Source organism: Pristiophorus japonicus, chromosome 3, assembly GCF_044704955.1.
Source record: "Pristiophorus japonicus isolate sPriJap1 chromosome 3, sPriJap1.hap1, whole genome shotgun sequence".
In the NCBI taxonomy this organism is placed as follows: Eukaryota; Metazoa; Chordata; class Chondrichthyes; family Pristiophoridae; genus Pristiophorus; species Pristiophorus japonicus.
In genome coordinates, this window is record NC_091979.1 from 180,801,383 (window position 1) to 180,823,530 (window position 22,148).

At 44.2% G+C, this 22,148-nt stretch overlaps 1 protein-coding gene across 1 annotated transcript in view; it reads left to right on the forward strand.

Moving 5' to 3' along the window:
* Positions 1-22,148, forward strand: part of hdac4 (histone deacetylase 4) — a 625,953-nt gene that overhangs the window by 220,301 nt on the left and 383,504 nt on the right. The window contains exon 3 of the mRNA XM_070873855.1: positions 8,271-8,342. Coding sequence (XP_070729956.1) covers positions 8,271-8,342 — 72 coding nt within the window. The remainder of the gene's footprint in view (positions 1-8,270; positions 8,343-22,148) is intronic.

Genomic DNA, 22,148 nt, shown 5'->3' on the forward strand with positions numbered 1-22,148 from the left:
AGTTTGGATTCTGAGATGCATCCATGACCCAGCTTCTGATGTTTACATTACTCTGTGAACCCAGTAGCAGAACTTTGTAGTGTAAACAGTGTAGTTGTTGGCCCATGAACACAGGAATCGGGAATTCGAACAGCGCCAGTATAAAAGTGGTGAATTTGTTCTTGTGCCTTCCTTGCTGACTTATTAGAACAGCAAAGGTTAAAAAAACAGGAGAGTCTCAAATCATGGGAAGAGGCCTAGAAAATTGGAACGAAGTTTGAAGGGCATGAGAGCAGATGATGAGGCAGTCCATCTATTATTGTACTGCCAGCGTAGTTCAGTTATGTTCAACATTCTGGCTTCGAGTCAGCAGGTTGTGGTGGTTCAAGCCCCTCTCAAGGACTTTGAGCACTTAATTTGGTTGACACCTCAGTGCAGTACTGAGTGCTCCATTGTTGGAGGTGATGTCTTTCAGATTAGAAGATAAACTGACTCTCCATCATCCTGTTCTGGTGAATGTAAATGGTTCAGTGGCTCTATATGAAGACATGTTGAGGCATTTTCACGGTGTCCTGGAAAACACATCCCTGCAGTTTGTGGTTTGTGTGACCTTGCTGTGCACAAGTTGGCTACCGCATCTACCTACATAACAGTAACTATACTTGATTCCTAAACAAAACACCAATGTAACAATGACGATCGCCACCACCCACCAACCACAACAGCCAACAGCATATACAACATCCTTAACATAGAACAACTACCCAAGATGCTTCACATAAGAAAAATCATACAAAGTGATTTTGGGAGGCATGATCAAAAGCTTGGTGAAAGAATTGGGTTTTTAAGGATGGCCTTGAATGAGAAACGGTGGTGACTAACAAGGCAGAACTTTTAGGAGGGGATTTCAGAGCATCAGGCCTAGACAACTGTAGGTACAGGCACTGCTGGAAGGGTGGATGCATGAGAGGCCAATAGGCAGAGTTCTGGGCAGGCTTTGTAGGGCTAGAGAAGGTTACAGAGAGGAAGATGTGAGACCATGAAGAGCTTTAAACATGAGATTGAGAAGTTTTAATGGGCTCCTGGTCCCCCAGCACCTCCAATGTAGATAAGCAAGGACAGAGGGTGGTGTGTGAGCGGGACTTGGTGTTGGATATGATATGGGCAGCAGAGTTTTGGATGAGGTTGAAGTTTGTGGAGGGTGGAGCACACTGGCAGCAGATGAGCAGATGTAGGTGACGTTAGAGGTAAAAGTAGGTGAAGTAAATGGAGTGGCTTGAGATTGAATAATTTGCCGAGCTTGCAAACCGTTTGGTTCAATCTTGGAAAAGAGTGGAATTCTTGTCACAGTTATGGAGTTTTGTGATGGGGGCCAAAGATCATGGCTTTGGTCTGCCGATTGTTGAATTGGATGAAATTGCGGCTCATCTAAGACTAGATGTCGGACAAGCAATTTGACAACACTGAGGCAGTGGTAGTCAAGGCAGGTGGTTGAGTGAGACTTGAGTGTCGTCAGCATACATGTGGAAGCTAACCCCATGTCTTTGGATGATGTCAAAGGGCAGCATGTAGATTAAGAATATGGGGCCGAGGTTAAATAAGCAGACAATATTTTTATCAAGTCAGTTTAGATTCTTCCTGTAGATCTTAGTGCTTTATAGCTGCAGGATACTTTATTTTTACAGTGAGGAAAACAAAATATTAGTGCACTTTCAACATCCTTATGCCTGCAAGTCCAAAAAGTTAACTGAACTATTGAAATCCAATTGCAATGATTTCACAGAATGGCCCTGCCGACCATCCTTGAAGGCACCACAAAATGGCGCATTGGAAGCCACTTTGTAAACTTACTTTAAAAAAAAATAGTTTTCTGATTATGATTGACTTAGAGGGGTACAGTTTACTGAAAAAAAGGTTAAATGGCTAGTAAAATAAGTAACCTGAACACTAATTCCAAATACTACTTCCAATTGGTGAAAACTAAAATTGTGCTTCAAGTTGACGGAGTAATAAATCCATGGAAATAGTGTTTCTTGTGTATTCTTGGCCTGTTGCTATATCTTTCTGTTCCCTTCTTATACTTCAGTACAGGATAGTACAATATTGGCCCTGATTTTGCGTCAGCGGTGAAAGAACAGCACCCGCTGTTCACCTCGTTGACAGCTGCCCGCAAAGATATTGTAGACTTTTAGAGCGCAAACTTTTTCTAATCCAGCACCTGATCCAGCGTGGCGACCTCTGAAAGGCATCTGTGGCATGTGAGACCTGGGCAAGAAACAGTGAACCAATCAGATTGAAGAATCCTCACAGACACACGTCTAAACCAGGAAGTATAAATTCTTTAAATCCTGTATAGATAGGGGAATAAAGATTGGGAAAGATGGATAAGATACAGACAGAAAAAGTAAAACAAAAGTTTAAAACAAAATCTCCAACACTGATCTCCAATGCTCATCGTCATCATCATAGGCAGTCCCTCGGAATCGAGAAAGACTTGCTTCCAATCCCAAAGTGAGTTCTCTGGTGGCTCAACAGTCCAATACGAGAGCCACAGACTTTCACAGGTGGAACAGATATTCATCGACGTAAGGGGTGGGTGGGGATGGTTTGCCATGTGCTCCTTCCGCTGTTTGCGCCTGATCTCTTCACGCTCTTTGCGTTGAGACTCGAAGAACTCAACGCGGCCTTCGGTCAGTGGTCCCAGGTGTCACTTCTAAAGCAATGAAACTCCACACTTGTAAAATTAAATTTTCAGGGCCAGACAGGTTGTTTGGCAGTAATTATCAATTATCATGCTGTTAAAAATTCACTTGCTTCTGAATGCACCAGCCCTAACATTTTATGGTGTCGCTAGTGGGCAAATGCCCCAAGTTCATGCTACTGCATGTCTTTCAATGACAGGCCTATCGGTGAGGACGGTTATAGCGCACCCTGTGGCGGACTAGGGTATCTCTGACAGCAACTTCTGGAGTTCCGTGTTTAAATGCGCATGTGCAGACGCCAGAAACTGTTGTCCGATTTGCTCCGTAATAATGATGAGCACTGATGGCCTCACCGTTATTATTAACACAAAATCAGGGTCATTATCTTTGCAATTTAAGTTCAAAATATAATTTAAAACAATTTTTTTCTCATTACACAAATGTACTATACAGATGATTGTTTTTACTCTGAGCTAAAAATGATAAAAGCCACATACTGTATACTCAAGTGTGTGATACTTTCATAGCTGTTGCTTTGTAAGCTGTGGTACAATATACAAGCAGATTGCTAAGAGCTGCAATCCAATCCATGTCTTGCTCAAGGGCTGTTCTCAGGAATGCTGCATCAGAGATTCAGCACAAGTCTGCACCTGCAATTCTCATACTCTTGATTTCCTCATGGAATAAAATATGCTATAGGACTACACATTGTATTGAACAGCTCTATTTTAGTGAGCTATTTTTCTTGACTCAAAAATGTCATTGTCTCACTGCCTTTTTCTGGAGAGCAAGATAAGCAAATTGAACATTGTGAGGTGGATTTTCATTGGGAAGACAAGTTGGAGGGTGGAGGGAGTGAATGTTTAATATGGTGAATGGGTGCCAATTAATTGGTCTGTTTTGTCCTGAATGGTGTTGAGCTTCTTGAGTGTTGTTGGAGTTGCACTCATTTAGGCAAGTAGCTATTATGAAGTTAAAAACGAATCAAAAATTCATATCCTCACTGACCTACATTGGTTCCCCACCTCCAATGCATTAAATTTAAAATCTTCATACTCCATCAAATTATTGCTTTTTCCCACACTATCTCTGCAATCTCCTCCCTCCCCAAGTCTGCTTTCTCATCCCAACATTCCTCTGTGCATCTCCCCGCTTCATTTCACCGTTGGCAACAAAGCCCTTGGAGACCTGGTTTCTACTCTCTGGAATTCCCTCCCTAAACATCTTCAACTCGCTTTCCTTTTTTAAAAAAAAATCTTCTCAAAATCTTCTTTGACCAAGCCTTCAGTCACCCAAACTTCTCCTCTTCGGCTTGCAGTCCATTGTCCTTGTGTCTATTTGTAAAGTGCTTTGGGACATTCTCTATACATTAAAATTTGTATCTAAAGTGGCAGTTATTGTAATGTAATGTATATCTTCATGGTTAGGAGCAAAGAGGGGGAGTTAAAAAGATAAACGGGGTTCACCAGTCCCTTGCACATTTAACATTCGTTAATTGATTTGTATGGTGTTTTAATAATTTCACAATACACAATGTCCGGCGAAGGAAATACTGAGTAGGAGCAGAGGTGAGCGGCCCGAGAGCAGCGTGGAGGCCCCGGCCTGCGTGAGAACACCAGCGGCAGGTTGGGGCCATAAAAGGAGCAGAGGTGAGCGGCCCGGGGGCAGCATGAAGGTATGGCGCTTCAGGGAGCAGCATGAGCTGGTGCAGGAAGAGTGATGTCATCAAGGTCCAGGTCGGTGATTGGAGCGTGGGCAGACGCAGCAGGAGCGGCGAGGTCGGGGCGAAGGAGCGGCGAGAGACTGTGGAGGGATGTGATCGGGGCCCAGGGTAGGCGCGAGTTCGGGGCCAGGGGCCCAGGGGCAGCACGGACCAGCCCACACTGATGTGTGCACATTAGGTCCGTGCAGCAGAGCTGGTCCAGTCGTCTGAAGTAATCCTTGCCATTGGACCAAGACCTAGCTCTGTCAAGCCCGTGTGGAGGCTGGTGAGCAACGACCTCCACACATTTTTAAAAAAAAAATCCATGCACAGGCATCTTCCACCCTTGAGGATGTATTTTGGGTCCTTCATTCGAAATACCTGTGAACTCATCCTTTTTTGGCGTGGAAGCAAGTCATCCTCATTTCGAGGGACCGCCTATGATGATATTGTCATATTGAGCTGCCATCTTGAACATGCCCTTAATGGAAAATTGAGAAAAAATGAGGCCATCTTAATCTGTACGTGCAACTCTATTTGACGTTGTTTGGAGTTCTAATTTTGTTACTAAATTTGCTCTAATTTAAATTTAACACAAAATAGTAACCAGTAATAGGCTACTGTAACTGAACTAAACTGACTCTCTATTGCTTTAGTACCCAAACTAACTTTCTTTTACCCTAACTACAGTATAAGCATGAGGTTTTTTTTCTTTATTAGTATACTTTTTATGTGGGACTCTACTATCACCAGTATCACATAGTGTACAGTTTAAGATTCTGTTTATGAAGAGGAAAATAGTTTGTGAAATTTGCTATGTGATGTTCCAATTATGCTCGATTTCAAAATGGAATTTTAGCAGTGGAATCCATTCCACGGTTATAGAATGATTTATTCCATCAAAGTAGACAAGTGCAGTAAAATATTATATGGACAGGATATTCATCCTATTTTAATACCACGGCAATTGTGCTAATAACTGTGCGCCACAATTAGAGCAAGTGTAAATAATAACCCGATTAGCAGCAGTATAGATGATTCCACACACTGAGCTATTCTTCGGCACAGGGAATCTCAGTGGAGTAGGGGTTCTGTAATCATTATTTCCAGGCCCACCAGTTCTAAAGCAATTATGAAGTCTAACGTTAACTGGCAGTTGCCAAACGATGCACGCATCTGTATAAGAGACATTACGGAACCAAATTTGGCCGGATCATAATCATCATAGGCAGTCCCTCGAAATCGAGGAAGACTTGCTTCCACTCCTAGCATGAGTTCTTAGGTGGCTGTACAGTCCAATACGAGAACCACAGTCTCTGTCACAGGTCGGACAGATAGTTGTTGAGGGAAAGGGTGGGCAGGGAGTCTGGTTTGCTGCACGCTCCTTCCGCTGCCTGCGCATGCTCTCGGCGACAATACTCGAGGAGCTCAGCGCCCTCCCGAATGCACTTCCTCCACTTAGGGCGGTCTATGGCCAAGGACTCCCAGGTGTCACTGGGGATGTTGCACTTTATCAGGGACGCTTTGAGGGTGTCCTTGTAACGTTTCCTCTGCCTGCCTTTGGCTCGTTTGCCGTGGACGAGTTCCGAGTAGAGTGCTTGCTTTGGGAGTCTCGTGTCTGGCATACGGACTCTGTGGCCTGCCCAGTGGAGCTGATAGAGTGTGGTCAGTGCTTCAATGCTGGGGATGTTGACCTGGACGAGGACGCTAATGTTTGTGCGTCTGTCCTCCCAGGGGATTTCACCATCGGCCGCCTGAGGAAAAGAGTGTTTGAAGATCAGTCCCTCAAAACCAAGCTCATGGTCTACAAGGCCCTGGTAATATCCGCCCTCCTGTATGGCTCAGAGACGTGGACCATGTACAGTAGATACCTCAAGTCACTGGAGAAATACCACCAGCGATGTCTCCAAGATCCTGGGCAGTTCCACAATGAAAGGGAAGACCTTACCATTTCTTATTGAACACAGGAATTCCTGTAGCTGGAAGCAAAGCTCAATTTACCACATTTTCCTACCAAAACAAGGACATGGAGTTAATTGCTGAAGGATTTTGTGAAAAGCATTATTCAACTTCCCCAAGCAGCACAAAATAGAAGGGAACACACAATGATGCACAATGCAGATAAAGCTTTTAAAAGAATTGTTTGATGGGGAGGAGAGGAAAATCCAATATGAGTGCTGATCAAGTTTTCATTGCTCCCTTTCTCCAGCTGCATTTGAATGTAAATTATACTGCAACGCAGCTTGACTTTGCCAGTGCCACATTGAACGGTGCTCTTCTGTTTGCAGAATATACAATGACTTTATTCTGTTCAAAAGAATTGAATGAAATTGGGTCATTTCCTTGCTGATTGCGTCATTAATGCGTGAGAATCGAGGCGATTTCTGATGGGAGCAAAACACTGAATTAAACACCAAAGCTGCCTAGTTACAATATGTGCTAGGGAAAGTAGCTGTCAGAACAAGGGGTAGGAGTATTCTTAGCTTTCTAAGCGTTAGTATTCTGTATTTTTATGTAAGCGCCGTTTTTTCTTGTGCATCACTTATCGTTGTGAAGCCAACTGACTTGATGAGCAGGTGATTTGGTTTTGTGCGTGCAGTCACAATGCATACATTCTCCAAGCCGCCTGCAATGGACTGGAGTTACTGTTAGCGATACTGTAGATGGCAAACCTGGAGCGCTTCTCTATCCGAGTTCTTTTATTTTGACTGTTGCATTTCTGCATACCCGTTGTGTGTTTACTGGACAATGACTGTTGTGTTAGTTTAAGTAAAAAGCCACGATTACGATGGGCTGGGCCAGTGGCTCTTCCGAAAAGAGCTGAATACGTTCGTCGTTAGATGTACTCGTGGCAATAAAGCCAGGTTTTTCTATTTATCTTTAATTTCCCAGTGATTTCAGTTATACATTTGTACAACTGAGTTTGGTGGCTGTCCGATGCTACAAAGTCTGCTTTTAAAAGTGACAAATAGAATGCAACGCTCTCTTCAAAGAGTGAAGTGTGAGAGAGAAGTGAAACTAGGGAGATCTGGCAATCGATCAGAGGTGACTTCCAAAACAAGTTGGACTGTTGATTCTTGTCTTTTGCAATAGTGCAAAGAAAGAGTTTGAAGCAATTTAATGTCAGAAAGGTTCAAAAAAATATCCCCTCTTAATTTTGCTAACCTTCCTGTAAATTTGGTAGTTTTAAGCCTGTACCTATTGAGCAGAGAATGAAATAGAGTAAGACGAATCCTTGTATACGCGGGCAACAGATGCAGGAATTAAATAGTGCACAGTACGTATATAAATAAATTGATTACAAAAAAATGAAAGTATTTTACTGAGTATTGTTTTCACTTTGTTTTTATTGAACGGACGTTGCCTGACCAGAAACAGAACTGTTTCCCACTAACCCCGAGATCTGACAAAGCGGTGTTCCTCTTGAATTTATGCATTTTAATCTCCTGGAGTGCTCCAGCTATTTTTAGCTACCACCTCCCAGGGTTCTGTTTCTGTCAACAGCGAGCCATATTGTCGGTAAATGCCCCATGTGTTGATTTGTCTCCGGTAAAAGATTGACTAGGTGTTTTAAATGATTTTGTCAATTATATGTGTATGTTCGACACAATTTGCAAACAAAAGGCGAATATTGTCAACCATGCGAAATATTGTTAACTATATTGATTCCGAGGCGGCTCCATTGTTCGTGACTGAAGATCTACTCCCTGCATAGCTGGGCGTGTGCTGCATGTAAACTTTATTTCATGCACAATCACTCGAAAGAACTACTACAGATAGCCCCAGTCTTCTCCTCTGCACGCCCCCCCCCCCCCCCCTCCCAATGCTGTTGGAAATACAACAGATGCTGTAGACTATTTATGAGACTGAATCCTTTTCACTTTCAGATGGACTTTCCAGTCGAGACCAGTCAATTGAGCTGCTGACCCCCTCAAGAGTGAATCACATGCCCAGTACTGGTAAGACGCGATCAAATCTTTAATAGCAAGATTAATTTATCAAATAAAATCAAGCCATGGGTTGCTTTTAAGTGTTGCCGACACCCAAAATGAAAACAATTTCACAGTGAAGTATCAATTGTTACTATCTGTTATAATTGTCTAGCATGTGTTTTTGTTAATGGGTGGTACCAATTTTTCTGTAAAAAGCCTGTGTAATTCAATCAGATTGATTTTCTGGCATACGGTTACAAATGCACTCCTGTGTGACCATAAAAATATGGCAGAAATAGGTCAGATGATCAGCATTGATACTATGTTGGGAAGGTGTTGGGAAGATTCTGTGTTTGTGCATGGGGAGTCATTTATGGGGAGTGTGACTGAACTCGGTGACTGTCTCCAGACAAACTGGTGAAAAAAAGGCTGTGATGTCATTTCTTCAAAACTTTGGGGTTCTCTTTGTGCTTCACCTTGATTATAGTGCTGTAGTTTTAATGCTTTGTTACGCTTTAGATATTTTCATTGCAAGACCAACTAAGTATTGGAGCTGCAGCATACTTTTGACAACTCATTTGTCATTGTATTTCAAAAAATGTTGCATCCTATAAATGATGTATATGCATTTACAAAACACACCGCATAAAACCTAACGAATGTGGTTGGAGAACTGTTTTCACCAACCTCTTCCTTCAAACTGCAGCGCTAATGAAGTTTTAAGATTTTTGGGGAGGGGGGCAAAACACACACAATTAAAGCAGTGTAATATTCTTTTCCCTCCTTTACCTACCTCTTGGATAAAATCAATTTCCATTCCAAAGATTTTTTGAAGAAAATAAAGAAAAATTATCAGTGATTTCTTCCATCTTATTTGAAAACTTGAAAGTTAATGCTCTTTGCATTCTTCATATATTCTCCTCTTAGTCAATATTTTCCCTTTTTTTGGTGCTGATTTGCTCGCCTTCCCTCCCCCCGCCCCCCTCCACCCCCAGCCCTCCATTTTCTCTCCTCCATTTTTGGAGTAGATTTCCATGAGCAGAGATTGTTCTCTGGTGCCTTGCACAAGTGGTCTTTAGTCATGTGCGAGTCTTGACAACGGGCTGTCTGACTGTGCAGGACACGATGGGCAAGTTTGATCCAGCACCATACATGGGTAGTTTCAACACTGGTCACTATATAGTAATCTGGACCAGCAGCATGCCTGGTTTTATTCTATTTATTCTGTTTTCATTATGGGGGATTCCAGAATTTTTACCACTGTTTTGGGGATTGTATTTTATGCTTCTGTCAATTTTTAACAAGAAAACTCTAAAGTGCAAGGTGTGGTAGTGGTGATCTGAAAAATTGGTACTTGATGATTAATTTGGAATAGTTGTGGCTGGACAGTGTTTCTCCAGGAATTCATAAAATTGTAGAATTTAACATTACTGGAGGAGGCCATAAGACTCTTTGCATCTTTGCAAGAGCTATGCATTTATTCTCATTCCCCTGTCCTTTCCCGATATTCTTTAGATCTTTTTCAAATATTTATTATTTTCCAAAAGCTGCTATAGATTCCACTTCCATCAGCATTACTGGTTGAGCATTCTATGCTAACACTCCCTCCATATAGGATCATTTACTTAACCTCTTCCTTTGTTTTTTGATCTCCAGTTACTGATCAACAGTGGAAATGATTTTACTTTATAAGAACAAAAGAAATAGGAGCAGGAGTAGGCCATACGGCCCCTCGAGCCTGCTCCGACATTCAATAAAGATCATGGCTGATCTGATCATGGACTCTGGTCCACATCCCCGCCCGCTCCCCATATCCTCTTATTCCCTTATCGGTTAAGAAACTGTCTATCTCTGTCTAATTTATTCAATGTCCCAGCTTCCACAGCTCACTCAGGCAGCGAATTCCACAGCCCTCAGAGAAGAAATTTCTCCTCATCTCAGTTTTAAATGGGCGGCCCCTTATTCTAAGATCATGCCCTCTAGTTCTGGTCTCCCCCATCAGTGGAAACATCCTTTCTGCATCCACCTTGTCAAGCCCCCTCATAATCTTATATGTTTCGATAAGATCACCTCTCATTCTTGTGAATTCCAATGAGTAGAGGCCCAACCTTTCCTTAAGTCAACTCCCTCATCCCCGACCGCTTATCTAAGGGGTCGACTAATTTTGAACATTTTGTTAAATCTCTTAACCTTTTTTTGTTCTAATGGAGCCCCATTTTCTCTAGTCTCTTCTCATAGTATTTTTATTTCTGATTTCACCTTAGTGAATCAGTTATGCAATCTTTTAATGGCGTTGATGTCCTTCCTAACCAACAATTTATATGTAACCTTAGAAATAATGTAATATAAACAGAAAATGCTGGAAATATTCAGCAAGTCAGGCAGCATATGTGGAGAAAGAGAAACAGTTAAGGGATTATGACCTTTCATCAGAACTAGAAAATGTTGCAGATGTAACAGATTTTAAGGAAGCACAAAGGCAGGGAAAGGGGAGGAAAGAACAAAAGGGAAGGTCTGTGATAGGGTGGAAGGCATGAGTGATTTTAAATGTTAAAAGGGGTGATGGTGCAAGATAAAAGAATGTGTTAATGGGACAAGTAAAGAAACAAAAGATGGGAAAGCAAAATACTGCAGATGCTGAAAATCTGAAATAAAAACTGAATAAAATGCTCAAAATACTCAGCAGGTTGGGCAGGAGGTGGGGGCGGGGGGGGAGGCTGCGAGATAAAAATGCAAAATTGTTGGAAAACAAAAGGTAGACAGTCATGTGGTCACGGTAGCGCAAATCATCTTGCGGGGCAAAGTGCTTGTGCCGTGAAGAAGCGGATGGCAGAAGACAGGTGGTAGAGAGAAGCGCGAGGCAGAAAAAGGTAGCTGGAGGAGCACAGGTCTAGGGAAGAAAAGTAGAGACGTGAGACAACGCGAGAGGAACTCTGGGTTGAGGGGGAGGAGTGAGGGGGTGGGACACAATACAAGGTCAGAGCTCAGGGGAGTGAAGGAGAAAGAAGAGAGGAGCAGTGCAACAACCAAAAACCTAGTAATTGTCATGGGCTTGTGTATTGTCATAGTCTGTAATTGTGTGTTCTGTAATAACCGAGTCACCACATTTAATTGACTAAAATTGTGTAGGATAATTGTTAATGTACAAGATAAATAAAAAGGATTTGAGAAAGGAATGACAAATAAAGTTTAGTGATTAACAAACTGGGAACATTCTTCCTGCGGAGCTCCTTCATGGTAAACGAGCTAAAGGTGGGCAGCGGAAGCGTTATAAGGACCCCCTCAAAACCTCCCTGGTAAAGTGCGACATCACCACTGACACCTGGGAGACCCTGGCCGAAGACCGCCCGAAGTGGAAAAAGTGCATCTAGGAGGGTGTTGAGTTCTTTGAGTCTCAACCTAAAGAGCGTGAAGAGGTCAAGCACAGACAGCAGAAGAAGTGCGTGGCAAACCAGCCCCACCCACTCCTTCCCTCGACGAATGTCTGTCCCACCTGTGACAGGGTCTGTGGCTCTCTTATTGGATTGTTCAGCCACCTAAGAACTCACTTTGGGAGTGGAAGCAAGTTTTCCTCGATTCTGAGGGACTGCCTATGATGATGAAAATAATGCTCTAATCATTCTTTCAACAGTCTATTTTGTAAAGAATGTACAAGTTTGCAACTTGCGATCTATTTTGCAATTTGCAGTTGTGCCCACCAATAATCAGCTTCCTTTATTGTATTCCCATTTGCTGTGAATTAAGCTCAACCATACTTAGTTAAAGCACAAAATGGTAGGATATTCACAGTTCCCCACAAGATGTTGATAAAGTTGTTGAATAGAGGCCCGTTAAATTCCCCTCCCCATCTCCCTGAAGGAAAACCATAAACAATGAAAAAAGCATTTGTTGACGCACCTTGTGGCAAATTTTGAATATCCTTCATTTGCCTTACAGCAAGCTGTCTGTCATCTTTATAATTGCGGAGTGGTGCAGGACAGTGTTGTCCAATTCATTTGCCAAATGTCGTTAATTGAGAATCCAGATGTCGCTAATTGCAGATTAGATTCGTAAAAAAAAAGACTAATATACCCACGGTCATGAGCATGTGATCTCGATACTCCTGTTCACACGGTGTAAGCATCTGTACTTTAAGCTTTTTGTGCATTTGTTGATAAAATGGTGAGACGAAAAGCTGAGTGCGAGTGTTTTCTGATCATTGAGTGCTTTGATTACTGAATGGTGGCAGATGTTTAAGTAAAAATACACATGTAAAATAGGTTTACCTGTATTCAGAGGTGTATATACGCCGTTTTCAACTAAAATTAACACGTCGTTGTAGCCACACTTGTGGCTAGTCATCCAATTTTTGATTGGACAACACAGATATAGGGAGGATCTAGGAGGAGGGGGGAATATCAGTTTGGGATGTGAAACATGGCCAGCTGTACTCTGAACAATCACTTGCTGTTGACTGCAGATGACTAATGTCAGTTTGTAGCTTCTTTCCTTGGCATACAGTGGTGAACATTTTTTAGTGTGACATTCAGTGCTGCTGATCTACATTTATTTTGCTAACTGTATACATTTATTCACTGTTCGACAAGACAGAGCATGATGTATGGGGACAAAGCTTTAAAATTCCAGTCCACTGGAACCAACTAAGAGCTGCTTTTTAAAAGTAGAATTTGTGAAGTAATAATAATGATTTCAGCAGTGCACACTATGCAATTACCCATTTTACCATATTGCCTTTATATCAAATAAAGATATGGACTTCATCATGGGCAGTCCCTCGAAATCTAGGCAGACTTGCTTCCACTCTTAAAAGTGAGTTCTCAGGTGACTGTACAGCCCAATACGGGAATTACAGTCTCTGTCACAGGTGGGACACACCGCTGTTGAAGGAAAGGGTGGGTGGGGAGTTTGGTTTGCTGCACGCTCCTTCCGCTGCCTGCTCTCGGTGACGAGACTCGAGGTGCTTAGCGCCCTCCCGGATGCTAATCCTCCACTTAGGACGGTCTTTGGCCAGGGATTGCCAGGTGTCGGTGCGGATGTTGCACTTTATCCAGGAGGCTTTGAAGGTGTTCTTGAAACGTTTCCTCTGCCCACCTGGGGCTCGCTTGCCGTGTAGGAGTTCCGAGTAGAGCACTTGCTTTGGGAGTCTTGTGTCGGGCATGCGGACATTGTGGCCCGTCCAACGGAGCTGATCAAGTGTGGTCAGTGCATCAATGCTGGGGATGTTGGCCTGATTGAGAACACTGGCATTGGTGCGTCTGAACCTCCCAGGGGATTTGCAGGATCTTGCGCAGACATCATTGGTGGTATTTCTCCAGCGATTTGAAGTCTCTGCTGTATATGTCCACGTCTCTGAGCCATACAGGAGGGAGGGTAACACTACAGCCCTGTAGACCATGAGCTTGGTGCTAGATTTGGGGGCCTGATCCTCGAACACACTCTTCCTCAGGCGACCGAAGGCTGCGCTGGTGCACTGGAGGCAGTGTTGGACCTCGACATTAACGTCTACCTCTGCTGATAGCAGGCTCCTGAGCTATGGAAAGTGGTCCACATTGTCCGAGGCCGCGCTGTGGATTTTGATGACCGGGGACAGTGCTGTGTGGCGGGGTCAGGTTGGTGGAGGACCTTTGTCTTACAGATATTTAGTGTAAGGCCCATGCTTTCGTACGCCTCGGTGAAGATGTTGACGATGGCTTGGAGTTCAGCCTCCAAGCAAGCATCGTCACGAGAAAGCTCTTGTGTGGATTTCCTTATCATTGTAGTCTATTTGGGGGGAAAAAGGCACTGAGTAGGTCATTCGTTTGTGTTTCTAACTTGGTGACTAAGGCATGTTGATTCTGGGTAAACGAAGCCTGGTTCCTTCAATACACTCAACAGGCGTTTTTGGAATACTGGTGATTATAGATGCGAAGGTCTCGCTCATAAAAATGACCCATACAGACTACCACAGCTGAGATGCATTTTTTGTGTGGGTGTTGCATTGTGCCATCAGAATAATCATCTAATCCTGTGGCCTGCTAAATGCATTTTGCTGGGTCAGTCCATGTTTGTATTGTGATGTGATGCAAAGTATCATGATGTGCGATCACCTCATCATCAAATTACCAGGTCTGCCTATTCCATGTACAGACTTGGGGTACATCATCATCATAGGCAGTCCCTCGGAATCGAATCAAGACTTGCTTCCACTCTTAACGAGAGTTCTTAGGTGGCTGTACAGTCCAGTACGAGAACCACAGTCTCTGTCACAGTTGGGACAGGTAGACGTTGAGGGAAGGAGTGGGTGGGACAGGTTTGCCACACGCTCCTTCCGCAGCCTGCGCTTGATTTCTGCATGCTCTCGGCGACGAGACTCTCGGAGCTCAGCGCCCTCCCGGATGCACTTCCTCCACTTAGGGCGGTCTTTGGCCAGGGACTCCTAGGTGTCAGTGGGGATGTTGCACTTTATCAGGGAGACTTTGAGAGTGTCCTTCTAACGTTTCCTCTGCCCACCTTTTGGCTCATTTGCTATGAAGGAGTTCCGAGTAGAGCGCTTGCTTTGGGAGTCTCGTGTCTGGCATGTGAATTATGTGGCCTGCCCAGCGGAGCTGATCAAGTGTGGTCAGTGCTTCAATGCTGGAGATATTGGCCTGGTTGAGAACGCTAACGTTGGTGCATCTGTCCTCCCAGGGGATTTGTAGGATCTTGCGGAGACATTGTTGGTGGTATTTCTCCAGCAATTTCTTCAGACTCCATTGCAGCCTTCGGCCGCCTGAGGAAAAGAGTGTTTGAAGACGAGGCCCTCAAAACTGTCACCAAGCTCATGATCTACAGGGCTGTAGTAATACCCACCCTCCTGTATGGCTCAGAGACGTGGACCATGTACAGTAGACACCAAGTTGAGGTACATGGAAGTGTAATAAATGCAGGAGAGTTGCACAATCTGCTCAGCTTGCTGTTGCTCCCCTGAGACTGACACTATAGATAAATGTCTTAAAAACACAACCGACAAAAGATACTTAATCATTAAGGTTGAATCCTTTTTAAGAAGAGGTGAATGTGCTTGATGGAAGTGATTTGTATATTTTCCTCATTTGCATTAAAGTACATTCACAGGATGTAGTGGAAAAAAGCTGAATTTAGATCTGGACAGCACTTAAATAAAGATTAGTTATGTACCCCTAGCAGAGCCTTGCAAATGTAGTGTCTGCAGTCAAGTTGGGCATCCATGTTTGTTTATACAAGTATCTCTATACGTGTTTAGACCAGTTTCATATGAAGTCATCAGCTCTGTATATATGGGTGGGGTTTTCTGTTTGTTGGATTGATAATATTTTTGTAACTATTGTAAATTTAGATCCACACATTTAAAATTCCTACCACAGCTAAGTGCTTTTTCTGGTAAAGATAATAGCTTACCTCTTATTTATATTTTCTCCTATCATGCTGGGGAATGGTTTTGCTGGTCACTTTGGCACTCTGGTACTTTACTAATGTGACCATTCCTCATGTACGAGGTTGGACAGAGTGTGCCGGTGAACTGTCAGCTGAATCTGATACGTTAGATAGCTGTTTGCACATATGCACTTCCAGCAGGATTGCTGCGAGGTAGTCAGGAACAGGCTTATTCCTGCCCTTCTCTTTTTTTCTTCTTTTCCTGCACCTCACATCAAGTACTGAGTCAAGTCACTGAGACTAGTTACATATCTTGTGTTTCCATACCTGAGGTACATTCTAGGGCCTAAGCGGTATGGTTCAGTGACATTGTGCAATTACCCGTGAAGCCATAGATGTAGGACTGAGGTGGGGTGAGGGTGTGGGGGGAGAAAGGAAAGAGAGTTAATAAGTTTAAATCTGAACAAGATTTCCCAGCATAATCCATTATGAAGAAAATTAATTTTTCACAGTGGAAATCAGTTTCTGAATTCTGTAATTGTATATTTATGTAGCTGAGCTCTATTTGTGCATTTGGTATTCTGCAAGCCACCAAGCTGGGATCTAGGGCCCAAGTTTCCACACGCGCCTAGAACGGCGCAGTCCCGACCTGGACGCCCGTTTTTCGCGCCACAAAGTGCGCCTAAAAAAAATCCTCAGTATTCTCCACCTACTTGCAGTTCCTCTGGACCTCGACGCAGCCAGCACGAGCTGTGGGGGGGGCGGAGCCAGGTCCCAGCGCTGAAAACAGTGCCGGGACCTCTGCACATGCGCGCTACAGTGGGCACGCAAGTGCAGTAGCTCCAGGCGCCGAACTGTGTGGGAGGGGCCCGAAGCACGCAGACCCTAGCCCTGGCTGAATGGCCTCACTGGGGCTGCGTGAATAAGGCTCCTCCCACGGCCAGCTCCTGCTCTCCACCCCCCACCCCCCCCCGACCAGACCCGACACTCGCTCCCCCCCCGCCTCCGGACCAGACCCGACACCCGCGCTCCTGTTCCCGCCTCCCCGACTCGACCCGCGCTCCTGTTCCCGCTCTCCGACTGGACCCGACCCTACCCCGACCCTATCCGCGCTCCTGTTCCCGCTCCCTGACTGGACCCGACCCGACCCGCGCTCCTGATTCCGCTCCCCGACTGGACCCGACCCGACGCGCGCTCCTGTTCCCGCTCCCCGCCCCCCCCGACTCGACCCGCGCTCCTGTTCCCGCTCCCCGCCTCCCCGACTCGACCCGCGCTCCTGTTCCCGTTCCCCGATTCCCCCGACTGGACCCAACCCGACCCGTGCTCCCGCCCCCCGACTCGACCCCCCCCCCCACCACTGGACCCGACTCCCGCTCCCGGACTGGATCCGACCTGACCTCCCTCCCTCCCTCTCTCTCTCTTCCCCCACCCCCCCTCTCTTTCCCCCCCCCCCTCTCTCTCTCTCTCTCTCTCTTTCCCCCCCCCCCCCGACCCAAACCTCCCCGACCCGACCCAACCCAACGCCACCTACCTGTAAATCTGGTGCTGGGGACGGGCCCTGCCTGAAGTCTCGGGCCGGCCCGTTCAGCCTTCGGTCCCGAAAGGCCTGCCTGAAGCACTTTCACACAGGTGGGAAGATGGTTATAAATGTTTGTTCAGGTTGGATTTATTTGTATAATATTTGTATAAGTATAAATAAGGATTTATTATAGAATTTAATGACTTCCCTCCCCCCCCCCCCCCCCCCCACCTCGTTCTGGACGCCTAATTTGTAACCTGCGCCTGATTTTTTTTAATGTGTAGAACAGGTTTTTTCAGTTCTACAAAAATCTTCACATGCTCCATTCTACTTTAGTTTGGAGTACGTTTTCACTGTGGAAACTTTCAAATCAGGCGTCAGTGGCCGGACACGCCCCCTTTTGAAGAAAAAATTCTGTCCAAAGTAGAACTGTTCTACCTGACTAGAACTGCAGAAAAAAAAATGTGGAGAATTGCGATTTCTAAGATAGTCCGTTCTCCACCAGTTGCTCCTAAAAATCAGGCGTAAATCATGTGGAAACTTGGGCCCCTAGTGTTGTCTTCATCCAACATCGGCATGTGCATTCTTCTGGCCGGGATCGTTTAATACTAATCCAGAACAAGCACTGTATTGATTTTTATGCCCCCCCAAAAAAAAACTGGCAATGGAGGAAGGTGGGTGAGAAAGACAGAATGTAGCCGTGTAGTGTTTTTTTTATCAAGTGATACTTTTCTGTGTTCTGCTAGTCGATCTCTCAAAATCACTTCAAGGATGTTCCCTGCAATTGATAAACTTATTGGTTTATAGTTTGTGATTGCTTCCGATCACAAAACCGCCTATTTCCACCTCCGTGATATCACCCTTCTCCACCTTTGCCTCGGCTCATCCATGTCGTTGTTACCTCGACACTTGACTATTCCTGGCTGGCCTCCCATGTTCTACCCCACGTAAACCTGAGGTCATAGAAACATAGAAACATAGAAAATAGGTGCAGGAGCAGGCCATTCAGCCCTTCTAGCCTGCACCGCCATTCAATGAGTTCATGGCTGAACATGAAACTTCAGTACCCACTTCCTGCTTTCACGCCATACCCCTTGATTCCCCGAGTAGTAAGGACTTCATCTAACTCCCTTTTGAATATATTTAGTGAATTGGCCTCAACTACTTCCTGTGGTAGAGAATTCCACGGGTTCACCACTCTCTGGGTGAAGAAGTTTCTCCTCATCTCGGTTCTAAATGGCTTACCCCTTATCCTTAGACTGTGACCCCTGGTTCTGGACTTCCCCAACATTGGGAACATTCTTCCTGCATCCAACCTGTCCAAACCCATCAGAATTTTAAACGTTTCTATGAGGTCCCCTCTCACTCTTCTGAACTCCAGTGAATACAAGCCCAGTTGATCCAGTCTTTCTTGATAGGTCAGTCCCACCATCCCGGGAATCAGTCTGGTGAATCTTCGCTGCACTCCCTCAATAGCAAGTATGTCCTTCCTCAAGTTAGAAGACCAAAACTGTACACAATACTCTAGGTGTGGCCTCACCAAGGCCCTGTACAACTGTAGCAACCCCTCCCTGCCCCTGTACTCAAATCCCCTCGCTATGAAGGCCAACATGCCATTTGCTTTCTTAACCGCCTGCTGTACCTGCATGCCAACCATCTGAAACTCGGCTGCCTGTTGCCTAACTCGCACCAAGTCCCGTTCACCTATCACACCGGACCTACATTGGCTCCCGGTAAAGCAATGCCTCGATTTTAAAATTCTCATCCTTGTTTTCAAATCCCTCGATAGCCTCGCCCCTCCCTATCTCTGTAATCTCCTCCAGCCCCACAATCCCACCCCCCTCCCCTCAGAGATATCTGCGCTCCTTCAATTCTGCCCTTTTGAGCATCTCTAATTATAATCACTCAATCATTGGTGGCTGTGCCTTCTGATGCCGAGGCCCTGAGCTCTCGAATTCCCTCCCTAAACCTCTCCGCCTCTCTACCTCTTTCCTCCTTTTAAGGCGCTCCTTAAAACCTATGTTTGACCAAGCTTTTGGTCATCTGCCCTAATTTCTTCTTATGTGGCTGTGTCATTTTTTTTGTCTTATAATACTCCTGTGAAGCACCTTGGGATGTTTTGCTACGTTAAAGGTAATATATAAATACAAGTTGCTGTTGTGGCTCAATCCTTTTTTAAATAATTAAATTATCGTGACTGCTTTCTGATCCTCCGGAATCTTTTCTACATTCAGCAAGTCTGCAAAAATTCAGAACGTCAATAATTTTGGCTCCGTCCACTTTTACTGCTCATGGGTGCAAGTTGTCTGGGCCAAGAATGGGCATTTTTGTGGATTAAAATGTGGAGGAGAATAATTGTTGACCACATTTTTTTTCCTGATCAACTAAATGAAAATTTCTTGTGAAGACCAAAGATATAAATGAGTTTGAAACTAAAATTGAATTATTATTTTTAGGACGTGCACAATGCTTCTCAGTAGTCGACAGCTTTTGGAACAGATGTTGGAAATTGTAACAGATGAATAAAGTCTGAGTTGTCATTCAAGCCTCAGTTTATTTCTTGTGTTCTTGTGAGCTGTGATAGAAGTGAAACAATAATTGACATTTTTGAAACAAATTTTGGAAATAAATTATGAAAAGACACCTCAAAAATAAAATTTTTGAGTAACCCCTTTCCCTGGGACTAAAATTTCATAACTCTGACTAAGCGAAAACTAAATCTCAAGACTAATGTATAAAACCAGACAGAAACATGATGTTTGGAAACTGGAATAAAACTAAAATTAAAAATGCTTTCAAAAACTTAAAAAGCAGTGTCTAGTGTATTTTAGGAGCATCTACCTTTTTATTCATTGTTAATTTGCATACTGTAATTTCTTTGCTGCTGTCTGGGAAATCTGATGTCTGACTTGGATTTAGAATAGCCCTCAACCCATGGGGAATTTGGAGCTATAAGTACTGACAAAATAGACTCAATTATATTGCCAATCTTTGTACTATTTTGTATACTTGTGTGTGGAGACTGATGGACTTTCAAAAGGCTTTTGACAAGATCCCACACAAGACATTAGTGTGCAAAATTAAAGCACATGGTATTGACGTGGATAGAGAACTGGTTGGCAGACAGGAAGCAGACAGAAAGGGTCCTTTTCAGAATGGCAGGCAGTGACTAGTGGGGTGCCGCAGGGTTCAGGCTGGGACCCCCAGCTATTTACATCAATGATTTGTATGAAGGAACAGATGACACTAAGCTGGGTGGCAGTGTGAGCTGTGAGGAGGATGCTAAGAGGCTACAGGGTGACTTGGACAGATTAGGTGAGTGGGCAAATGCATGGCAGATGCAGTATAATGTGGATAAATGTGAGGTTATCCACTTTGGTAGCAAAAACAGGAAGGCAGAATATTATCTGAATGGTGACAGATTAGGAAAAGGGGAGGTACAACAAGACCTGGGTGTCATGGTACATCAGTCATTGAAAGTTGGCATGCAGGTACAGCAGGCGGTGAAGAAGGCAAATAGCATGTTGGCCTTTATAGCTAGGGGATTTGAATATAGGAGCAGGGAGGTCTTACTGCAGTTGTACAGGGCCTTGGTGAGGCCTTACCCGGAATATTGTGTTCAGTTTTGGTCTAATCTGAGGAAGGATGTTCTTGCTATTGAGGGTGTGCAGCGAAGGTTCACCAGACTGATTCCCGGGATGGCAGGACTGACCTATGAGGAGAGACTGGATTGACTGGGCCTGTATTCACTGGAGTTTAGAAGAATGAGAGGGGATCTCATAGAAACATATAAAATTCTGACGGGATTGGACAAGTTAAAGGCAGGAAGAATGTTCCCGATACTGGGGAAGTCCAGAACCAGGGGTCACAGTCGAAGGATAAGGGGTAAGCCATTTAGGACCGAGATGAGGAGAAACTTCTTCACCCAGAGTGGTTAACCTGTGGAATTCTCTACTGCAGAAAGTTGTTGAGGCCAGTTCGTTAGATATATTCAAGAGGGAGTTAGATATGGCCCTTACAGCTAAAGAGATCAAGGGGTATGGAGAGAAAGCAGGAAAGGGGTACTGAGGTGAATGATCAGCCATGATATTGAATGGTGAAGCAGGCTCGAAGGGCCAAATGGCCGACTCCTGCATCTATTTTCTATGTTTCTATGAATGTGTAATAGTGTAAAATTTTGCATAGAAGGCATCATATTCCTTATTCTTTGAAAGAAATTCAATCTCTGTGCACTAAAGCAGCTTTCATTTGTATAGTACCTTTAACGTAATAAAAATGTCCCAAGGCACTTCGCACAGGAGTAAGATGGATTGAGCGGGAGAGCTGGCAGAAGTACACTCAAAGGTTTTGAGGAATCTGGCATGGTAATGAAAAAAGTGGCAGTGTGAAGATTGTTCACTTTTTGAACCATCTTTGTTTTGTGCTCTTGCAGTTACTAGTATGCTGCCACTTACAGGTGAGGAACAGCGGGCATATTCCAGAATTAGGCTTGTATACAACAGAAAGGGGGAAGATCATCTGGACAACCAGATAGCAAATTTCTCGTGATGGTGTGGCATGTGAACTTTGAATGGAGAAAATCATATCTGTTTGTGGGAGGTGTTATAGGATGGGGTGGGGAGTGAGGATGATGCAAAGTAGTAGAGTAGGTAGGTACCCTGGAAGATAAAGTAATCTTTAGGGATATAAAAAATGAAAGAAATGGAAAGGTTGAAAGAAGTTGAACAGGATAAGATAGTAAAGGAAAAATCAGAATGGGGAAAGCAAAAAAGAGAAATTGCTAAACCAATCCAAAGTAAAATGTACATATATTGTACACAAGATTCTGAGGGGGCTTGACACGATAGATGCAGAGAGGATGTTTTCCCTCGTGGGAGAATCTAGAACTAGGGCGCATAGTTTCAGAATAAGTTGTTGCCCATTTAAAATGGAAATGAGGAAGA